The sequence below is a fragment of the Salvelinus fontinalis genome, chromosome 28, assembly GCF_029448725.1.
Source record: "Salvelinus fontinalis isolate EN_2023a chromosome 28, ASM2944872v1, whole genome shotgun sequence".
Lineage (NCBI taxonomy): Eukaryota > Metazoa > Chordata > Actinopteri > Salmoniformes > Salmonidae > Salvelinus > Salvelinus fontinalis.
In genome coordinates, this window is record NC_074692.1 from 43,813,478 (window position 1) to 43,832,672 (window position 19,195).

General features: G+C 43.0%; 1 protein-coding gene across 1 annotated transcript in view; it reads left to right on the plus strand.

Moving 5' to 3' along the window:
* LOC129825787 (extracellular matrix organizing protein FRAS1-like) overlaps positions 1-19,195 on the plus strand; it is a gene marked incomplete at its 5' end in the record, with an annotated part of 119,269 nt that overhangs the window by 82,968 nt on the left and 17,106 nt on the right. Inside the window, 13 exons of the mRNA XM_055885929.1 lie at positions 3,372-3,522; positions 5,946-6,105; positions 6,599-6,767; positions 6,966-7,212; positions 8,441-8,785; positions 9,206-9,366; positions 10,340-10,484; positions 10,837-11,042; positions 11,256-11,412; positions 13,633-13,833; positions 14,088-14,275; positions 14,589-14,864; positions 16,634-16,866. Of these exons, the coding sequence (XP_055741904.1) occupies positions 3,372-3,522; positions 5,946-6,105; positions 6,599-6,767; positions 6,966-7,212; positions 8,441-8,785; positions 9,206-9,366; positions 10,340-10,484; positions 10,837-11,042; positions 11,256-11,412; positions 13,633-13,833; positions 14,088-14,275; positions 14,589-14,864; positions 16,634-16,866 (2,639 nt within the window). The remainder of the gene's footprint in view (positions 1-3,371; positions 3,523-5,945; positions 6,106-6,598; positions 6,768-6,965; positions 7,213-8,440; positions 8,786-9,205; positions 9,367-10,339; positions 10,485-10,836; positions 11,043-11,255; positions 11,413-13,632; positions 13,834-14,087; positions 14,276-14,588; positions 14,865-16,633; positions 16,867-19,195) is intronic.

Below are 19,195 nucleotides of genomic sequence, written 5' to 3' on the forward strand. Positions count from 1 at the left end.
TACCACATCATATAACACCATACCATATAATACCATACCATATACCATATAATACCATATAATACCATACTATATAACACCATACTATATAATACCATACCATATAATACCATACCATATAACACCATACCATACCATATAATTCCATACCATATAATACCACATCATATAATACCACATCATATAACACCATACCATATAATACCATACCATACCATATAATACCACATCATATAATACCATACCATATAAAACCACATCATATAATACCATACCATATAAAACCATACCATATAACACCATACCATATAATACCATACCATATAATACCATACCATATAATACCATACCATATAATACCATACCATATAATACCATACCATATAATACCACATCATATAATACCATACCATATAAAACCACATCATATAATACCATACCATATAAAACCATACCATATAACACCATACCATATAATACCATACCATATAATACCATACCATATAATACCATACCATATAATACCATACCATATAATTCCATACCATATAATACCACATCATATAATACCATACCATATAAAACCATACCATATAACACCATGCCATATAATACCATACCATATAATACCATACCATATAATACCATACCATATAATAACACATCATATAATACCATACCATACCATATAATACCACATCATATAACACCATACCATATAATACCATACCATATAATACCACATCATATAATACCATACCATATAATACCACATCATATAATACCACACCATATAATACCATACCATACCATATAACACCATGCCATATAATACCATATAATACCAAACCATATAATACCACATCATATAATACCACATCATATAATACCATACCATACCATATAACACCATACCATATAATACCATACCATACCATATAACACCATACCATATAATACCACATCATATAATACCACATCGTCAGGAGTACACGGACAACAAGGTAAAACATACTAGTCACCTTTGGAGAGCACTACTTTTGGCCTGGTCCCAGGCTAGTCACCTTTGGAGAGCACTACTTTTGGCCTGGTCCCAGGCTAGTCACCTTTGGAGAGCACTACTTTTGGCCTGGTCCCAGGCTAGTCACCTTTGGAGAGCACTACTTTTGGCCTGGTCCCAGGCTAGTCACCTTTGGAGAGCACTACTTTTGGCCTGGTCCCAGGCTAGTCACCTTTGGAGAGCACTACTTTTGGCCTGGTCCCAGGCTAGTCACCTTTGGAGAGCACTACTTTTGGCCTGGTCCCAGGCTAGTCACCTTTGGAGAGCACTACTTTTGGCCTGGTCCCAGGCTAGTCACTTTTGGAGAGCACTACTTTTGGCCTGGTCCCAGGCTAGTCACCTGGTTTCACTAGTTTCTGCACTTGTCTATAATAACAACATACATTGGAATTATAGGAAATAAAATATAAATCAAATTAAATCAAATTGTATTTGTCACATGCGCCAAATGCAACAGGTGTAGACCTTACCGTGAAATGCTTACTTACAAGCCCTTAACCAACAATGCAGTTAAATAAATATAGAATTTGCTAGGTTGAATATAACTTAATAGCCAGGGTAGATCTACCTATGTTAATATAATATAATTGCATGGCTAGGCCTATCTGCATTCGGTGTGTGTTACGCTCGCTCCCCCTGCTGGTGTTTGATGGAGTGACAGATGGAGTTGAATTAAACACCGTTTCTCTTATTGATTTTCCCGGAGCACTATACTACTACGTATGTGGTTTGAGGAGTTAGCGAGTTCAACTCGGGATAACCGGTACCACGACAGTGGCTCAACCTTTTTAGCCAGGTACATTTCTATGGCGACGACTCTTTCAGAACGAATCTGCTCCGGGACATCCTGAATGAAGTGTCTGAGATCCGAGGTGAAGACCAGGGAAATCAGATTCCCTCCCTCTCACAAAGATTGTGTCATCCCCTTCAGTTGAGGAAGCTGGACTAAGGGACTAACAGCAAATTTTATTAATAATTATTAATAATATTAATAATAGAGGGACTAACAGCATATTTTATTAATCAAATCAAATGTTTTTGTGTGTTAAAAAAATTGTAACGTTAAAATAACAATTTCATTACAGATTTAGTAATGACAGAATGCATTTCAAATCAAATCAAATTGTATTTGTCACAGGCGCTGAATACAACAGGTTACAACACCTTACAGTGAAAAGCTTACTTACAAGTCCTTAACCAACAATGCATTTCAAGAAATAGAGTTAATAAAATATTTACTCAAACAAAAAAAACAAAAAAAATGAATGAATCAAAAAGTAACACAAAAAATGTACATAACAATAACGAGGCTATATACAGGGTACCGGTACTGAGTCAATGTGCGGGGGTACAGGTTAATCGAGGTAATTTGTAAAGTGACTATGCATCAATTATAAACAGCGAGTAGCAGCAGTGTAAAAACAAAGGGGGGGGGGGGGGTCAATGTAAATAGTCAGGGTGGCCATTTGATTAGTTTAGTTGTTCAGCAGTCTTATGGCTTCAGGGGTTAGAAGCTGTTAAGGAGCCTTTTGGTCCCAGACTTGGTGCTCCGGTACCGCTTGCCGTGCGGTAGCAGAGAGAACAGTCTATGACTTGGGTGACTGGAGTATTTGACAATTTTCTGGGCTTTCCTCTGATACTGCCTAATATATATCTCCTGGATGTGAGGAAGCTTGGCCCCCAGTGATATACTGGGCTGTAAGCCCTACCCTCTGTAGCGCCTTACGGGCAGATGCCGAGCGGTTACCATGGTGCAGCTGTAGAACTTTTTGAAACTTCACGCACAATAAAACTTTTGTATGACTTAAAAAATATCAATTTTATCGATACGAGTGGGGGGAAAAAGGTGTTCGTGCATTGATAAGCTCACCAAAGATGGAATTAATGATACGTAATAAAATAAAGACTGTACTTTTAAAAGCCTATTTGCACGATAACTGTTCTTTCAGTTTGATTTCGGCACAATTGAAAATGCGGCACTGATTGGCCCATGTATTGATCTTTCAGCGTTGTCGCAATGAAGATTTCGGCATTAGCACTAGTCATGTGCAAACTGCACGCCCAACTACAAGCCTGCTAGGCTGCTAGAGTTAGCAGCAGGCAGATGAGCAATATCCACCATCGTAGTACGGATGAAGCCTGAGCTGGAATGTGAAGCTAACTGAAGCTGGCTAACTGAAACTGGCTAGCTTTAGAAAACCTTAAGTAGATTGTGGACAATACATTTGGACAATACATTTGATTGATTGATCTTTTTTCTAATACTATAACTTGATTGATTGACTGACTGATTTATTGATTGATGTTGCAGGCCACCAACCTGATCAGTAAGAAGGAGCTGCTGACCATGGACCCAGACACCGATGATGGCCAGCTGGTCTATGAGGTCACAGCAGAGCCTAAACACGGCTTCCTAGAGAGCAAACTAAAACCTGGGGCTCCTATCACCTCCTTCACACAAGGTATGGTGTGTGTTTGTGTGTGTGTGTAAGTGTGTGTGTGTGTGGGTGAGGGGTGTTTGTCTGTGTGTGTGCGACAGGGCAGTGCACAAAACTTTCACTGGGCAGGAGCTCAAACTGGAAAAAGCCCCCCCCCCCACCCACTTAAAAAAAAAAAAAACGACTCATAATTAATATCTCGAAAGTCATAACATACCAACTGCCTCTGTAGCAACACATTCATTTTTTTTTTGCATTGGCCTATTTATTTCTGCGACACACTCATCTCAAATTGAAAGCCAGCTAGCTACACTGCCTCCTAAAGACATGATTGACATCTGGAACACAGGGTCGGGTGTCAGCTGATCGTTGATGTTTAATGTACATCTGCTAGTTAGCTAGTTAGGATTTATCTTTAATGCTCTTAAACAATAACTTAAGATAATATTGACATTTTTCTAACTCAAGATATATGGCTGGGTGGCTAGTGGCTTGTGTGAATATTTTAGTATATGGAGGTCACTTAGAGTTTAGACAAACTGTGTTACTGCTGCTGCCGACTGAGGAAGGGATGGAGTTGGGTCTGAGCGAGGGTTGTTAAAGTAGCAGCTCTTCTCTGTCTTTCTGCCTCTTTCTGCTCAGCGTGACAACATCCATGATAACACAGTGCCGGAAATTAAGAAATGTATTAAAATGCTGGAATTGAATGCTGAATTAAACAATTAGCTGTGCATAGGGAAGCTATGAGCCATGTACGTGTTGTTGAGAGTGGTATTTCTTCCCTGTTAGCTAGTGATAGGTAGTAGTCTTGGAAATCTCAGACTTTAAACAACAGCAATAGGTTAGGGGAGGATGTCAGAGTCTCTTGGACATTTTTGGGGTAAAAAAAAATATTCTGGGGAGGGTCCTCTTCAGACAGAAAACTCTCCCAACAAATCACGAGTTTCGGTAGGTGGACCAAGCCTGAAAAATAGAACTATTTCCGTAGCTTGTAGGACATCTCCGAACATCGCGATTTGAAACCAACGTTTGCAGGAAAACCCTTTGCCCGTGGATTTAGTAATAGATGATTCAAACTATCAAAATAACCTCTGCGTTCGTTATCTCGCTAGCTAGCTAGTTAGCTACTACCTTGTGTCCGGCGGAGATGTTTACACTAGGGCAGCAAGTGGACAAGGCTGTAATATCACCGGATAAGGCAGTGACGTCTTCCCTGTTCCAACTCTCTGTCACAGCTGACCGTGTATGCTGGAACATTGGTACATTGTGGGAGGCAACCCATCCGTCTAGAGATACTAGATAGATAGTGATAGTGATGCTCGGCCTATCTGAAACTTCGCCATTTCCTGGCAACGTTTACCTGCCAGATTCAGAAGCTTGAAAACCCCATTAGAGAAAAAAGCTTTGAAAAAAAATTATTAAACTGAACATAATTTATATGATGTTATTTTTTTAAAATATTAATAATAATTTTTGTGTCGAATATAATAATTTCAGTATAGTTTTAGTTTTAAAATTCTGACCACAACCACACAACTACTGACCACAACCACACAACTACTGACCACAACCACACAACTACTGACCACAACCACACAATTACTGACCACAACCACACAACTACTGACCACAACCACACAACTACTGACCACAACCACACAATTATTGACCACAACCACACAACTACTGACCCGAACCACACAATTATTGACCACAACCACACAACTACTGACCACAGCCACACAATTACTGACCACAACTACACAATTATTGACCACAACCACACAACTACTGACCACAGCCACACAATTATTGACCACAACCACACAATTATTGACCACAACCACACAACTACTGACCACAACCACACAATTATTGACCACAACCACACAATTATTGACCACAACCACACAACTACTGACCACAACCACACAACTACTGACCACAACCACACAATTATTGACCACAACCACACAATTATTGACCACAACCACACAACTACTGACCACAACCACACAACTACTGACCACAACCACACAATTATTGACCACAACCACACAATTATTGACCACAACCACACAACTACTGACCACAACCACACAATTATTGACCACAACCACACAATTATTGACCACAACCACACAATTATTGACCACAACCGGTGTTAGTTTCAGTTTTAGTTTACTATAATAACCTTGACCATCACCTAAAAGGGCACATGGCGAGTGGGAGGTCGAAGGGGAATGTGCTGGGCCCAGGTTGACTGCTATCTGTGCACGTGCCTGGTGTGCAAGCATGTACTCATCAGAGTGACCAAACTAAACATTCCATCTGATTATTTTCTTCTTCTTCAGTGATTTCTGTCTTACAGTTTGTCCCTTTTAATGCAAGTAATGTTGTTCTAACGTCGTCCTAACATTGTGCTAACGTCGTCCCCTGCCCTCCAGCTGACGTTAACCTGGGCTTGATCCGCTACGTGCTCCATGAGGAGAGCGTGACAGAGACCATGGACAACTTTAAGTTCCTGGTGAAGGACAGCAAGCCTAACGTTGTCTCTGATAACCTCTTCCATATCCAGTGGTCCCTCATCAGCTTCCAACACAGGAGGTGAGAGAAACAAGGCCAGCTATTCTTCACAGTACATCTTTTCTGTCACAAGTATGGCCCGGAGATTTTCTTGACCATGTGACTGGAATGGGGAGAAACTTCAGACTCTTCCTGAGCTAATTCAAAACTTGCGTATGTTTAAGACATGCATACATCTTATGGCGGCAGGTAGCCTAGTGGTTAGAGCGTTGGACTAGTAACCGAAAGGTTGCATGATCGAATCCCCGAGCTGATAAGGTACAAATCTGTCATTCTGTCCCTGAACAAGGCAGTTAACCCACTGTTCCTAGGCCATCATTGTAAATAAGAATTTGTTCTTTACTGACTTGCCAATATAAATAAAAATGTATGGGTTTTCTGGATCTGTTTGCTGTTTCACACAATTATCTCCTCTCACTGGCCACAACGTCCATTTCAGCTATTATACGGTAATTGTATGTCTCAAAAACTGTATGTTTATGTGACTGAGGCTGTCTGTTCCCCTCCCATACAGCTACAATGTGAGTGAGAAGGCTGGCACGGTGTCGGTCACCGTGAAGAGGACGGGCAACCTGAACCAGTATGCCATTGTGCTGTGTCGTACGGAGCAGGGCACCGCCACCTCCACCTCCAGTGTGGGCTCTCGTCCCGGGCAGCAGGACTACGTGGAGTACGCTGGACAGGTACGGGCAACACTACACTGGCATCGCCACCTTGGCATTGCCAATTAAAAGTACTGGGCATTATTATACAGAGGATACAATATAAAATCACAACCCCAAAACATGTTTTACAGGATAAATGAGACAATGAGACATTTCATGTACATCCTGTGTAGAAGAAATGGCCACAAAACGTGTCTCTTCTCTCTCTCTCTCCAGGTCCAGTTTGACGAGCGGGAGGATACCAAGGTGTGTACCATAGTGATCCAGGATGACAAGGTGTTTGAGGGCGTGGAGAGTTTCCAGGTGGAGCTTAGCATGCCCGTCTATGCCCTCCTGGGTCAGGTGACCCATGCCAGCGTCAACATCAACGACACAGAGGACGAACCCACGCTGCAGTTTGACAAGAAGATTTACCACGTCAACGAGAGTACTGGCTTCATACACGCCCCCATAGAGAGGAAAGGTATTAACCCTAAACATAAGAAACTAGTATGTACATAACCTTAACTCTGCCATGTCAACCAGTACTGGCTTCATACAGACTCCAATATAAAGGAAAGGCAAGGAGAATAACTAACCTTAAACCTACAGTGCCAGTCAAAAATTTGGACACATCTACTCATTCAAGGGTTTTTCTTAATTTTTTACTATTTTCTACATTGTAGAATAATAGTGAAGACATCAAAACTATGAAATAACACATGGAATCATGTAGTAACCAAAAAAGTTTTGAACACATTTTTTGATTCTTCCAAGTAGCCACCTTTTGCCTTGATGACAGCTTTGCACACTATTGGCATTCTCTCAACCAGCTTCACCTGGAATGCTTTTCCAACAGTCTTGAAGGAGTTCCCACATATGCTGAGCACTTGTTAACTGCTTTTCCTTCCCTTTGCGGTCCAACTCATCCCAAACTATCTCAATTGGGATGAGGTCGGGTGATTGTGGAGGCCAGGTCATCTGATGCAACACTCCATCACTCTCCTTCTTTTTGGTCAAATAGCCCTTGCACAGTCTAGAGGTGTGTTGGGTCATTGTCCTGTTGAAAAATAAATGATAGTCCCACTAAGCGCAAACCAGATGAGATGGCGTGTCGCTGCAGAATGCTGTGGTAGCCATGCTGGTTAAGTGTGCCTCGAATTCTAAATAAATCACCAGCAAAGCACCCCCACACCATCACATCTCCTCCTCCATGCTTCACGGTGGGAACCAGACATGCAGAGATCATCAAATTGACCAAGAAACTTATCCAGGAAGTCCAACATGCAGAGACCACAAATTGACCAAGAAACTTATCCAGGAAGTCCAACATGCAGAGACCACAAATTGACCAAGAAACTTATCCAGGAAGTCCAACAATGTTATCTGGGACCCCAATGTTTAAGGATTCTAGGATCCTATCTGGGGGGGTCCAAAAAAATTATCTTGAACACCCCAATATCTGAAATTCAAAACAAAAAAATACTTGTGTTTTAAACAATGGCACATTTTTAATTGAGGAAGTGATTGAATTGAACATTTTATTGACCCCATCAACCCTGTTCAGGAAGGCAACCTTAATCTATTCTTCTCCTCCCTCTCCCCCTCTTCCTTCCTCCCTTCCTCTGCTCCACTCCTCCTCACCTCTCTTCTCTCCTCCTCCCCTCTCCTGCCTCATTTCACCCCTGCCTCTCCCTGTTCTCTCCCTCCAGGTGACACCAGCAGTACAGTCTCAGCTCTCTGTTACACGGTCCCTAAGTCAGCTAAGGGTAGCAGTCTACACGGCCTGGAGTCTGGGTCTGACTATAAGAGTCGAAGTATGACTGGTGACAGCAGGGTCATCTTCGGCCCCGGCGTCTCCATGTCCACCTGTGACGTCAAGCTCATTGATGACAGCGAATACGAACTCTCAGAGGAGTTTGAGCTCCACCTATCAGACGCCTCGGATAACGCCCGCATGGGTGATGTTAAAGTGGCAAAGGTGGTCATTGACGGGCCAAATGATGCTTCAACGGTATCCCTGGGCAACGCTACGTTTACGTTCAGCGAGGACGCTGGTGAGAGATTATAAGGCGTTATATAGGCTCACAACAAGTTATAAAGGCTTATAAGCCGTTATTAAGCAGTCTACCTGCAGTAAAGTGTTACTGTGGAAGTTATATCTGTTGTGACTTTACAGTCTACGACCTCAAATGTTGGGCTATGCTAGAGCGGGGATGGGTGTCACACTTTTGCCCATCCCTAGCAAACACGGCTGATTCAGGTGTGTTAGCTGGGGCAAAAGTGTGACACCAATCAGGTCCCCGAGGACTGGAGTTGTCCATCCCTGTGCCAGAGTAAAAGGGCTTTATTAAGTTCATAAGGTATTTCTAAGTTAAATTTTTCAAGAATAGATGTATTTCACTGCATGAAGTAGAACATGAAGTATCCCTAACCTCTGACCTCTAACCCCATAATGTCTGACCCTTGACTTCCAGGCACCATAGAGATTCCGGTGTTGCGGCAGGGGAGTGACCTGTCGTCAGTGACCTCTGTGTGGTGTGCCACGCGCCCCTCGGATCCCCCCTCCGCCACCCCCGGGGTCGACTACATCCCCTCCTCCAGGAAGGTGGAGTTCAAAGCTGGCAAGACTATGGAGGTACATTTTTGTATTTACCTTACTTTTAACAGGAAGTCCCAATGAGATCAAGGTCTCTTTAACAGGAAGTCCCATTGAGACCAAGGTCTCTTTAACAGGAAGTCCCATTGAGACCAAGGTCTCTTTAACAGGAAATCCCTATGAGATCAAGGTCTCTTTAACAGGAAGTCCCATTGAGACCAAGGTCTCTTTAACGGGAAGCCCTGCATGTAAACAATTTACAAAATACAAAATAATACAAATGTACTAAATTACGAACACTTAAGAGAAACAAATACATTCCTTATCAACATTTGAAGACCGGGTATGCTAACTCTTACGTCTAAAGGATATTATATATGTTAGGTACGGTGGGAATTGACCTACGACACCTCAAAGAGGGACAGCCTACTTTCTGGTAACGAATGCAGTGATGTGTAGTGAACCTGTCACCTGTAATTAAACTATGTTGCTATGGTAATAGACCGCAGAGTCTATCATTGACTCTAAAAGCAGTCCCCTGTGTTATATTTACCAGTTTAATTATACATTTTATGAAATGTCAGATTAGCATTTTCAAGAGCAGGTATAATTCAAAGCATTTGATCTTCATAGATGTGTTGACATTAGATACAATGACAATGTCATTGATATAATACATTTCCTAAAATATTTTCGTCTTGTGTTGCTTTTTGTATTGAGGGTAGGAATTTAGTGTCATGGTCCGTCTCTTTCCCTCTCTCTCTCTTCTCTCTCTTATCTCTCTCGCTCGCTCTCTCTTTCTCTCTCTCTTTCTCTCTCTCTTATCTCTCTCTCTCTTATCTATCTTCTCTCTCTCTCTTATCTCTCTCTCCTCTCTCTCCTCTCTCTCCTCTCTCTCCTCTCTCTCTCTCTCTCTTCTCTCTCTTATCCCCTCTCTCCTCTCTCTTCTCTCTCTCTCTCTTCTCTCTCTTATCTCTCTCTCTCTTCTCTCTCTTATCTCTCTCTCTCCCAGACGTGCAGTCTGACCATCATGGATGATATTCAGAACCCAGCCATTGAGGGGGCGGAGTCTTTTGTAGTGTTCCTCTCCTCCCCTCAGGGGGCGGTGCTCCTCGAACCCTTCGAAGCCTCCGTGGTCATCACTGATACCTTGGATCGTACGTGTACCAATACCTACACACGCACACGCACACACACACACACACACACACACACACACACACACACACACACACACACACACACACACACACACACACACACACACACACACACACACACACACACACACACACACACGTCTTCTAGGGCAGGGTTTCCTCACTCTAATTAATCAAGTTTGATGATGAGTTGGTTGATTGAGTCAGCTGTGTAGTGGGGGGAGGGGGGAGGGGGGGTCAGGACTGAGTTTTGGAAAACAGAGAACTCCATCTGAAATTGTAGTTTCATCGTACACTACTTCCTCAATCATAATCCCTACTCATTTACCCCACAATGCCATCCTCTCAGTACCCAGCATGCAGTTTGAGAAGACGGCGTACAAGGTGAAGGAGAAGGAGGGAGTGCTGAACATCTCCATCATTCGAACGGGAGACCTGACGGTCAAGTCCTCTGTCCGCTGCTTCACGCGCACCATGTCTGCCATGGTCATGGACGACTTTGAGGAGAGGAGGAACACAGACGACTCACGTATCGCCTTCCTCAAGGGAGAGAAGGTAGGTTCTTTATCAAGCCCACAGAGAATCTTCACAGCAGTTATAATAGTTGGTACATATAGCACTCTGCCCAATGGGATAAAAACACAACCTTCCTAGACCAATAAAGTTGGCTTTGATGTTATGATGATGATGATGATCATGATGATGATGTGATGATGATGTTGATGTTGTTTGACGATAATGATGATATTGACGATGATGATGGTCCAGGTTAAAAACTGCACGGTGCACATCAATGACGACTCTGTGTTCGAGCCAGAGGAGGAGTTCCAGGTGCATCTTGGGACGCCGCTGGGGGACCACTGGAGCGGGGCCATGGTGGGAGTTAGTGACGTCGTCACGGTAACCATCACTAACGACGAGGACGGTAAGCATCACACAGGCGTCACTGATCTCTGTGCTTTTCTTTTCATGAACGCGTTGTATGCAGTCACTAGTGAAAGTCAACACACCCATTACTGTCTTCACATTTTGCTGGTTTAAAATTACATCTAAAAAAGCATTCAACTCGACCCCCCCCCCCCAGAGTCTTTACACCCCAGAGTTAATACTTGGTGGAAGCACCTTTGGCAGCCATTATGGAGCTGCAGGTAGACTAGTGGTTAGAGGAGGCAGGTAGCCTAGTGGTTAGAGGAGGCAGGTAGCCTAGTGGTTAGAGGAGGCAGATAGAGGAGGCAGGTAGCCTAGGGGTTAGAGGAAGCAGGTAGCCTAGTGGTTAGAGGAGGCAGGTAGACTAGTGGTTAGAGGAGGCAGGTCAGTTCTTAACTGACTAACCTAGGGGTTAGAGGAGGCAGGTAGACTAGTGGTTAGAGGAGGCAGGTAGCCTAGGGGTTAGAGGAGGCAGGTAGACTAGTGGTTAGAGGAGGCAGGTAGCCTAGTGGTTAGAGGAGGCAGATAGAGGATGCAGGTAGCCTAGGGGTTAGAGGAAGCAGGTAGCCTAGTGGTTAGAGGAGGCAGGTAGACTAGTGGTTAGAGGAGGCAGGTAGCCTAGGGGTTAGAGGAGGCAGGTAGACTAGTGGTTAGAGGAGGCAGGTAGCCTAGGGGTTAGAGGAGGCAGGTAGACTAGTGGTTAGAGGATGCAGGTAGCCTAGTGGTTAGAGGAGGCAGATAGAGGAGGCAGGTAGCCTAGTGGTTAGAGGAGGCAGGTAGCCTAGTGGTTAGAGGAGGCAGGTAGCCTAGTGGTTAGAGGAGGCAGGTAGCCTAGTGGTTAGAGGAGGCAGGTAGACTAGTGGTTAGAGGAGGCAGGTAGCCTAGTGGTTAGAGGAGGCAGGTAGCCTAGGGGTTAGAGGAGGCAGGTAGCCTAGGGGTTAGAGGAGGCAGGTAGCCTAGTGGTTAGAGGAGGCAGGTAGCCTAGTGGTTAGAGGAGGCAGGTAGCCTAGTGGTTAGAGGAGACAGGTAGCCTAGTGGTTAGAGGAGGCAGGTAGCCTAGTGGTTAGAGGAGGCAGGTAGAGGAGGCAGGTAGCCTAGTGGTTAGAGGAGGCAGGTAGCCTAGGGGTTAGAGGAGGCAGGTAGCCTAGTGGTTAGAGGAGGCAGGTAGCCTAGTGGTTAGAGGAGGCAGGTAGCCTAGTGGTTAGAGGAGGCAGGTAGCCTAGTGGTTAGAGGAGGCAGGTAGCCTAGTGGTTAGAGGAGGCAGGTAGCCTAGTGGTTAGAGGAGGCAGGTAGCCTAGGGGTTAGAGGGGGCAGGTAGCCTAGTGGTTAGAGGAGGCAGGTAGCCTAGTGGTTAGAGGAGGCAGGTAGCCTAGTGGTTAGAGGAGGCAGGTAGCCTAGTGGTTAGAGGAGGCAGGTAGCCTAGTGGTTAGAGGAGGCAGGTAGCCTAGTGGTTAGAGGAGGCAGGTAGCCTAGTGGTTAGAGGAGGCAGGTAGCCTAGTGGTTAGAGGAGGCAGGTAGCCTAGTGGTTAGAGGAGGCAGGTAGCCTAGTGGTTAGAGGAGGCAGGTAGCCTAGTGGTTAGAGCTTTGGACCAGTAACTGAAAGGTTGCTGGATAGAATCCCTGAGCTGACAAGGTAAAAAACTGTCGTTCTGCCCCTGAACAAGGCCCCACTGCTCCCCGGTAGGCTGTCATTGTAAATAAGAATTTGTTCTTAACTGACTTGCCTAGTTAAATAAAGGTTACATTTTTATTTTTTATTTATTACAGCTGTGAATCATTTTGAATAAGGTTCTAACAACTCTTAAGGCAACATATGTCCATTGTTTTCGTCAAAACTGTATTAATTAGGAACATTGACGATAAAAAAAAAAATCTCTTCGATAAATATGGAGTAGGTTGTGTAGATCGGTAGTAAAAACGTGAAATTGAATCGCTTTTTAGATATAATTTTAAGGTAGCAACATGTGAAGACTGTGTAAGGGGTGTGTAGACCTTCACTAGCGATCAGTAAAGTTACAAACTCTGAGTTGATAGTTTGAGAACACTGACTTTGTATAGCATGTACTACATTGCCTAAGTTAACAGCATTGTTCTACATTACAAACAGAAACACTTGGCATACTTTTACATAGACAAAAAAAACTCAGTCAATGTAAAGAATAATATGCATTGCATGTTCAATTTCACATTTTCATTGTACCTTTTTGTCCTTCCCCAGCACCCACCATAGAGTTCGAGCAGACGTCCTACCAGGTGCGGGAGCCCCCCGGGCCAGACGGCATCGAGGTGCTGAACATCAAGGTGGTCAGGACAGGAGACCAGGACCGCACCTCCAAGGTCCGCTGCAGCACCCGGGACGGATCAGCCCAGTCCGGAGTGGACTATAACCCCAAGAGCAGGGTCCTCAAATTCACCCCTGGTCAGTAAGACTTATTGAGAAGGAACACTATGGGTAGTATAGTAAGTATATCTGGCTACAAGAACCGCATAGCCAATCACATTCCCTTTAGTGATTGCTCAGACTGGGTCCTGTATATTTGTATTCACCCGTTTCAGAGGGATTTTGACAGGAAATGTAATACATTTTTACAGTATTGAAGGTATTTTACATCACACGTCGACGATGCAGCATAAGGAAATATTGACTTGACTTTTTTTGGTATTTCCATGAAGGCATGGACCACATCCTGTTCAAAGTGGAGATTCTGTCCAATGAGGACAGGGAGTGGCACGAGTCCTTCTCATTGGTCCTCGGTCCTGACGACCCAGTGGAGGCAGTGCTTGGAGAGATCACCACGGCAACAGTCACCATCCTCGACCAGGAAGCAGCAGGGAGTCTCATTCTCCCGGCCACGCCCATCGTAAGGAGCATTACTTAATTAAATCTGAATTATTATGTCATTTTTATAAAATTATTATTTTCAGAACTTGACAGAAAAAGAGCCAAGACAAAAAAACATAAACTTTAAACTTTCCCTCAAAGATTGTAGCCACAGATACTTACAGTATCTTCTCTGGCCTAAAGCCTACCTTTAATTTATGATTGATGATGTGACGTATTTCACGTTAAACCCTTTCTTCTGTTATCAGTCTTGAATAAAAAAATAAAATAGGAATTGACCCCAATCAATTAGACTCACTCCAACACCCACCCTCCCTCCCTCCCTCTCCCAGGTGGTGTCTCTGTCAGACTATGACAACGTGGCTGAGGTGTCTAAGGAGGGCAGTAAGAAGCAGCCATCGCCTGGCTACCCCTTAGTGTGTGTGACGCCCTGTGACCCGCACTACTCCAAATACTCTGTGATGAGGGAGCGCTGCAACGAGGCAGGCATCAACCAGACCTCTGTTCACTTCTCCTGGGAGGTGGCTGCCCCTACAGACACCAACGGGGCCAGGTCACCCTTCGAGACAGTCACTGATACCACACCATACACTGGTGTTAACCATATGGTGAGTAGTTGAGTAGTAGTCGTAGTAGTAGCAGTATAGTAGTAGTAGCAGTAGCAATAGTAGCAGTATAGTAGTAGTAGTAGTAGTAGTAGTAGTAGTAGTAGTAGTAGTAGCAATATAGTAGTAGTATCAGTAGTAGCAGTATAGTAGTAGTAGTAGTAGTAGTAGTATTAGCAGCAGTAGTAGTAGTAGTAGTAGTAGTAGTAGTAGTAGTAGCAGTGGCAGTAGTAGTATTAGTATAGTAGTAGCAGTAGCAGTGGTAGTAGTAGTAGTGTAGTAGTAGTAGTGGTAGTAGTAGTAGTACTAGTATAGTAGTAGCAGTAGTATAGTAGTAGTAGTAGCAGTATCAGTAGTAGTAGCAGTAGCAGTAGTAGCAGTAGCAGTAGCAGTAGAAGTATAGTAGCAGTAGTAGTAGTAGTAGTAGTAGTAGTAGTAGTATAGTAGCAGTAGCAGTAGTAGTAGCTGTGTAGTAGTAGTAGTAGTAGTAGTAGTAGTAGTAGTAGTAGTAGTAGTAGTAGTAGTAGTAGCAGCAGCAGCACTATAGTAGTAGTAGCAGCAGCAGCACTATAGTAGTAGTAGTAGCAGTAGCAGTAGTAGTAGCTGTGTAGTAGTAGTAGTAGTAGTAGTAGTAGTAGTAGTAGTAGTAGTAGTAGTAGTAGTAGTAGTAGTAGTAGTAGTAGTAGTAGCACCAGCAGCACTATAGTAGTAGTAGTAGTAGTAGTGATATTAGCAGTGGTAGAAGTGATAGTAGTAGTGATATTAGCAGTGGTAGTAGTGATAGTAGTGGTAGTGATAGTGATAGTGATAGTAGCAGTAGTAGTGATAGTAGCAGTAGTAGTAGTATTAGTAGTAGTGATAGTGATAGTTGTAGTAGTGATAGTGATATTGGTAGTAGCGATTAGTGATATTGGTAGTAGTGATAGTAGTAGTAGTAGTGATAGTAGTAGTAGCAGTAGTAGTAGTGATAGTAGTAGTAGTAGTAGTTATAGTAGCAGTAGTAGTAGTAGTAGAAGCAGTAGTAGTAGTGATAGTAGTAGTAGTAGCAGCAGCAATAGATGACTGGAGTCTTTGACATTTTTGGGGGCCTTCCTCTGACACTGCATAGTATATAGGTCCTGGATGGCAGGAAGCTTGGCCCCAGTGATGTACTGGGCCATACGCACTACCCTATGTAGCGCCTTACGGTCGGATGCCGAGCAGTTGCCATACCAGGCGGTCATGCAACCGGTCAGGATGCTCTCGATGGTGCAGCTGTTGAACTTTTTGAGGATCTGGGAGCCCATGCCAAATCTTTTCAGTCTCCTGAGAGTCTAGGTGTGTTTGGACCATGTTTGTTGGTGATGTGGACTCTCGACCTGCTCCACTACAGCGCTGTCGATGTTAATGAGGGCGTGTTCGGCCCTTCCTTTTCCTGTGTTCCAGGATCAGCTCCTTTGTCTTGATCACGTTGCGGGAGAGGTTGTTGTCCTGGCACTACACTGCCAGGTCTTTGATCTCCTCCCTATAGTCTGTCTCATCGTTGCCGGTGATCAGGCCTACCACTGATGTGTTGTCAGCAAACTTAATGATGGTGTTGTAGTCGTGCTTGGCCACACAGTCGTGGATGAACAGGGAGTACAGGAAGGGACTAAGCACGCACCCCTGATTGGCCCCCGTATTGAGGATCAGCGTGGCAGATTTGTTGTTACCTACCCTTACCACCTGGGGGCAGGTTGATTGGCTGACTGATTGATTGACAGACTGATTGATGGACTATATTTGCTCCACAGGTCCTGGACAGTATCTATTTCTCTCGGAGGTTCCATGTTCGCTGTGTGGCCCAGGCCCGGGACAAGTCCGGCCATCTTGGAACACCCCTGAGGAGTAACATAGCAACCATTGGCACCGAGGGTTCCATATGCCACACCCCTGTTACCACGGGAACAGCCCGAGGGTTCCAGGCCCAGTCGTTCATCGCCAGTCTGAAGTATCTGGATGTGAAACACAAGGAGCACCCCAACCGGTGAGCAGGGAGTCATTCACACACACACAAACACAATGAGCAGGTGTGCAAACACACAAACAGTCATGCAGCCAAACATACTATAACAAAAGAAGCTACCCAACCGGTGAGCTCATCAAACATAAACATATCTGCATATGGTCTATAATAGTACTATAACACCTCCATATGGTATATAATAGTTCTAGAACACCTCCATATGGTATATAATAGTTCTAGAACACCTCCATATGGTATATAATAGTTCTAGAACCCCTCCATATGGTATATAATAGTTCTAGAACACCTCCATATGGTATATAATAGTTCTAGAACACCTCCATATGGTATATAATAGTTCTAGAACAACTCCGTACGGTATATAATAGTTCTAGAACACCTCCATACGGTCTATAATAGCTCTAGATCACCTCCATGTGGTATATAATAGTTCTAGAACACCTCCATACGGTATATAATAGTTCTAGAACACCTCCATACGGTCTATAATAGTTCTAGATCACCTCCATGTGGTATATAATAGTACTATAACACCTCCATATGGTATATACTAGTTCTAGAACACCTCCATATGGTATATAATAGTTCTAGAACACCTCCATACGGTATATAATAGTTCTAGAACACCTCCATACGGTCTGTAATAGTTCTAGAACACCTCAATATGGTATATAATAGTTCTAGAACAACTCCATACGGTATATAATAGTTCTAGAACACCTCCATACGGTATATAATAGTTCTAGAACACCTCCATATTGTATATAATAGTTCTAGAACTCCTCCATATGGTATATACTAGTTTTAGAACACCTCCATATGGTCTATAATAGTTCTAGAACACCTCCATACGGTCTATAATAGTTCTAGAACACCTCCATACGGTCTATAATTGTTCTAGATCACCTCCATATGGTCTATAATAGTAGAGCACCTTCATATGGTATATAATAGTTCTATAACACCTCCATATGGTATATAATAGTTCTAGAACACCTCCATATTGTATATAATAGTTCTAGAACACCTCCATACGGTAGATAATAGTTCTAGAACACCTCCATACGGTCTATAATTGTTCTAGATCACCTCCATGTGGTATATAATAGTTCTATAACACCTCCATACGGTACATAATAGTTCTAGAACACCTCCATATGGTCTATAATAGTAGAGCACCTTCATATGGTATATAATAGTTCTATAACACCTTCATATGGTATATAATAGTTCTAGAACACCTCCATATTATATATAATAGTTCTAGAACACCTCCATACGGTAGATAATAGTTCTAGAACACCTCCATACGGTCTACAATTGTTCTAGATCACCTCCATGTGGTATATAATAGTTCTAGAACACCTCCATATGGTACATAATAGTTCTAGAACACCTCCATACGGTAGATAATAGTTCTAGAACACCTCCATACGGTCTATAATTGTTCTAGATCACCTCCATGTGGTATATAATAGTTCTAGAACACCTCCATATGGTACATAATAGTTCTAGAACACCTCCATATGGTATATAATAGTTCTAGAACACCTCCATACGGTCTATAATAGTTCTAGAACACCTCCATACGGTCTATAATAGTTCTAGAACACCTCCATATGGTATATAATAGTACTATAACACATCCATATGGTATGTAATAGTTCTATAACACCTTCATATGGTATATAATAGTTCTAGAACACCTCCATACGGTATATAATAGTTCTAGAACACCTCCATATGGTATATAATAGTTCTATAACACCTTCATATGGTATATAATAGTACTATAACACCTTCATATGGTATATAATAGTTCTAGAACACCTCCATACGGTCTATAATAGTACTATAACACCTTCATATGGTATATAATAGTTCTATAACACCTTCATATGGTATATAATAGTTCTAGAACAACTCCGTACGGTATATAATAGTTCTAGAACACCTCCATACGGTCTATAATGGTTCTAGATCACCTCCATGTGGTATATAATAGTTCTAGAACACCTCCATACGGTATATAATAGTTCTATAACACCTCCATACGGTCTATAATAGTTCTAGAACACCTCAATATGGTATATAATAGTTCTAGAACACCTCAATATGGTATATAATAGTTCTAGAACACCTCCATACGGTGTATAATAGTTCTGGAACACCTCCATATGGTCTATAATAGTTCTAGAACTCCTCCATATGGTCTATAATAGTTCTAGAACACCTCCATATGGTATACTATAGTTCTAGAACACCTCCATATGGTCTATAATAGTTCTAGAACACCTCCATATGGTATACTATAGTTCTAGAACACCTC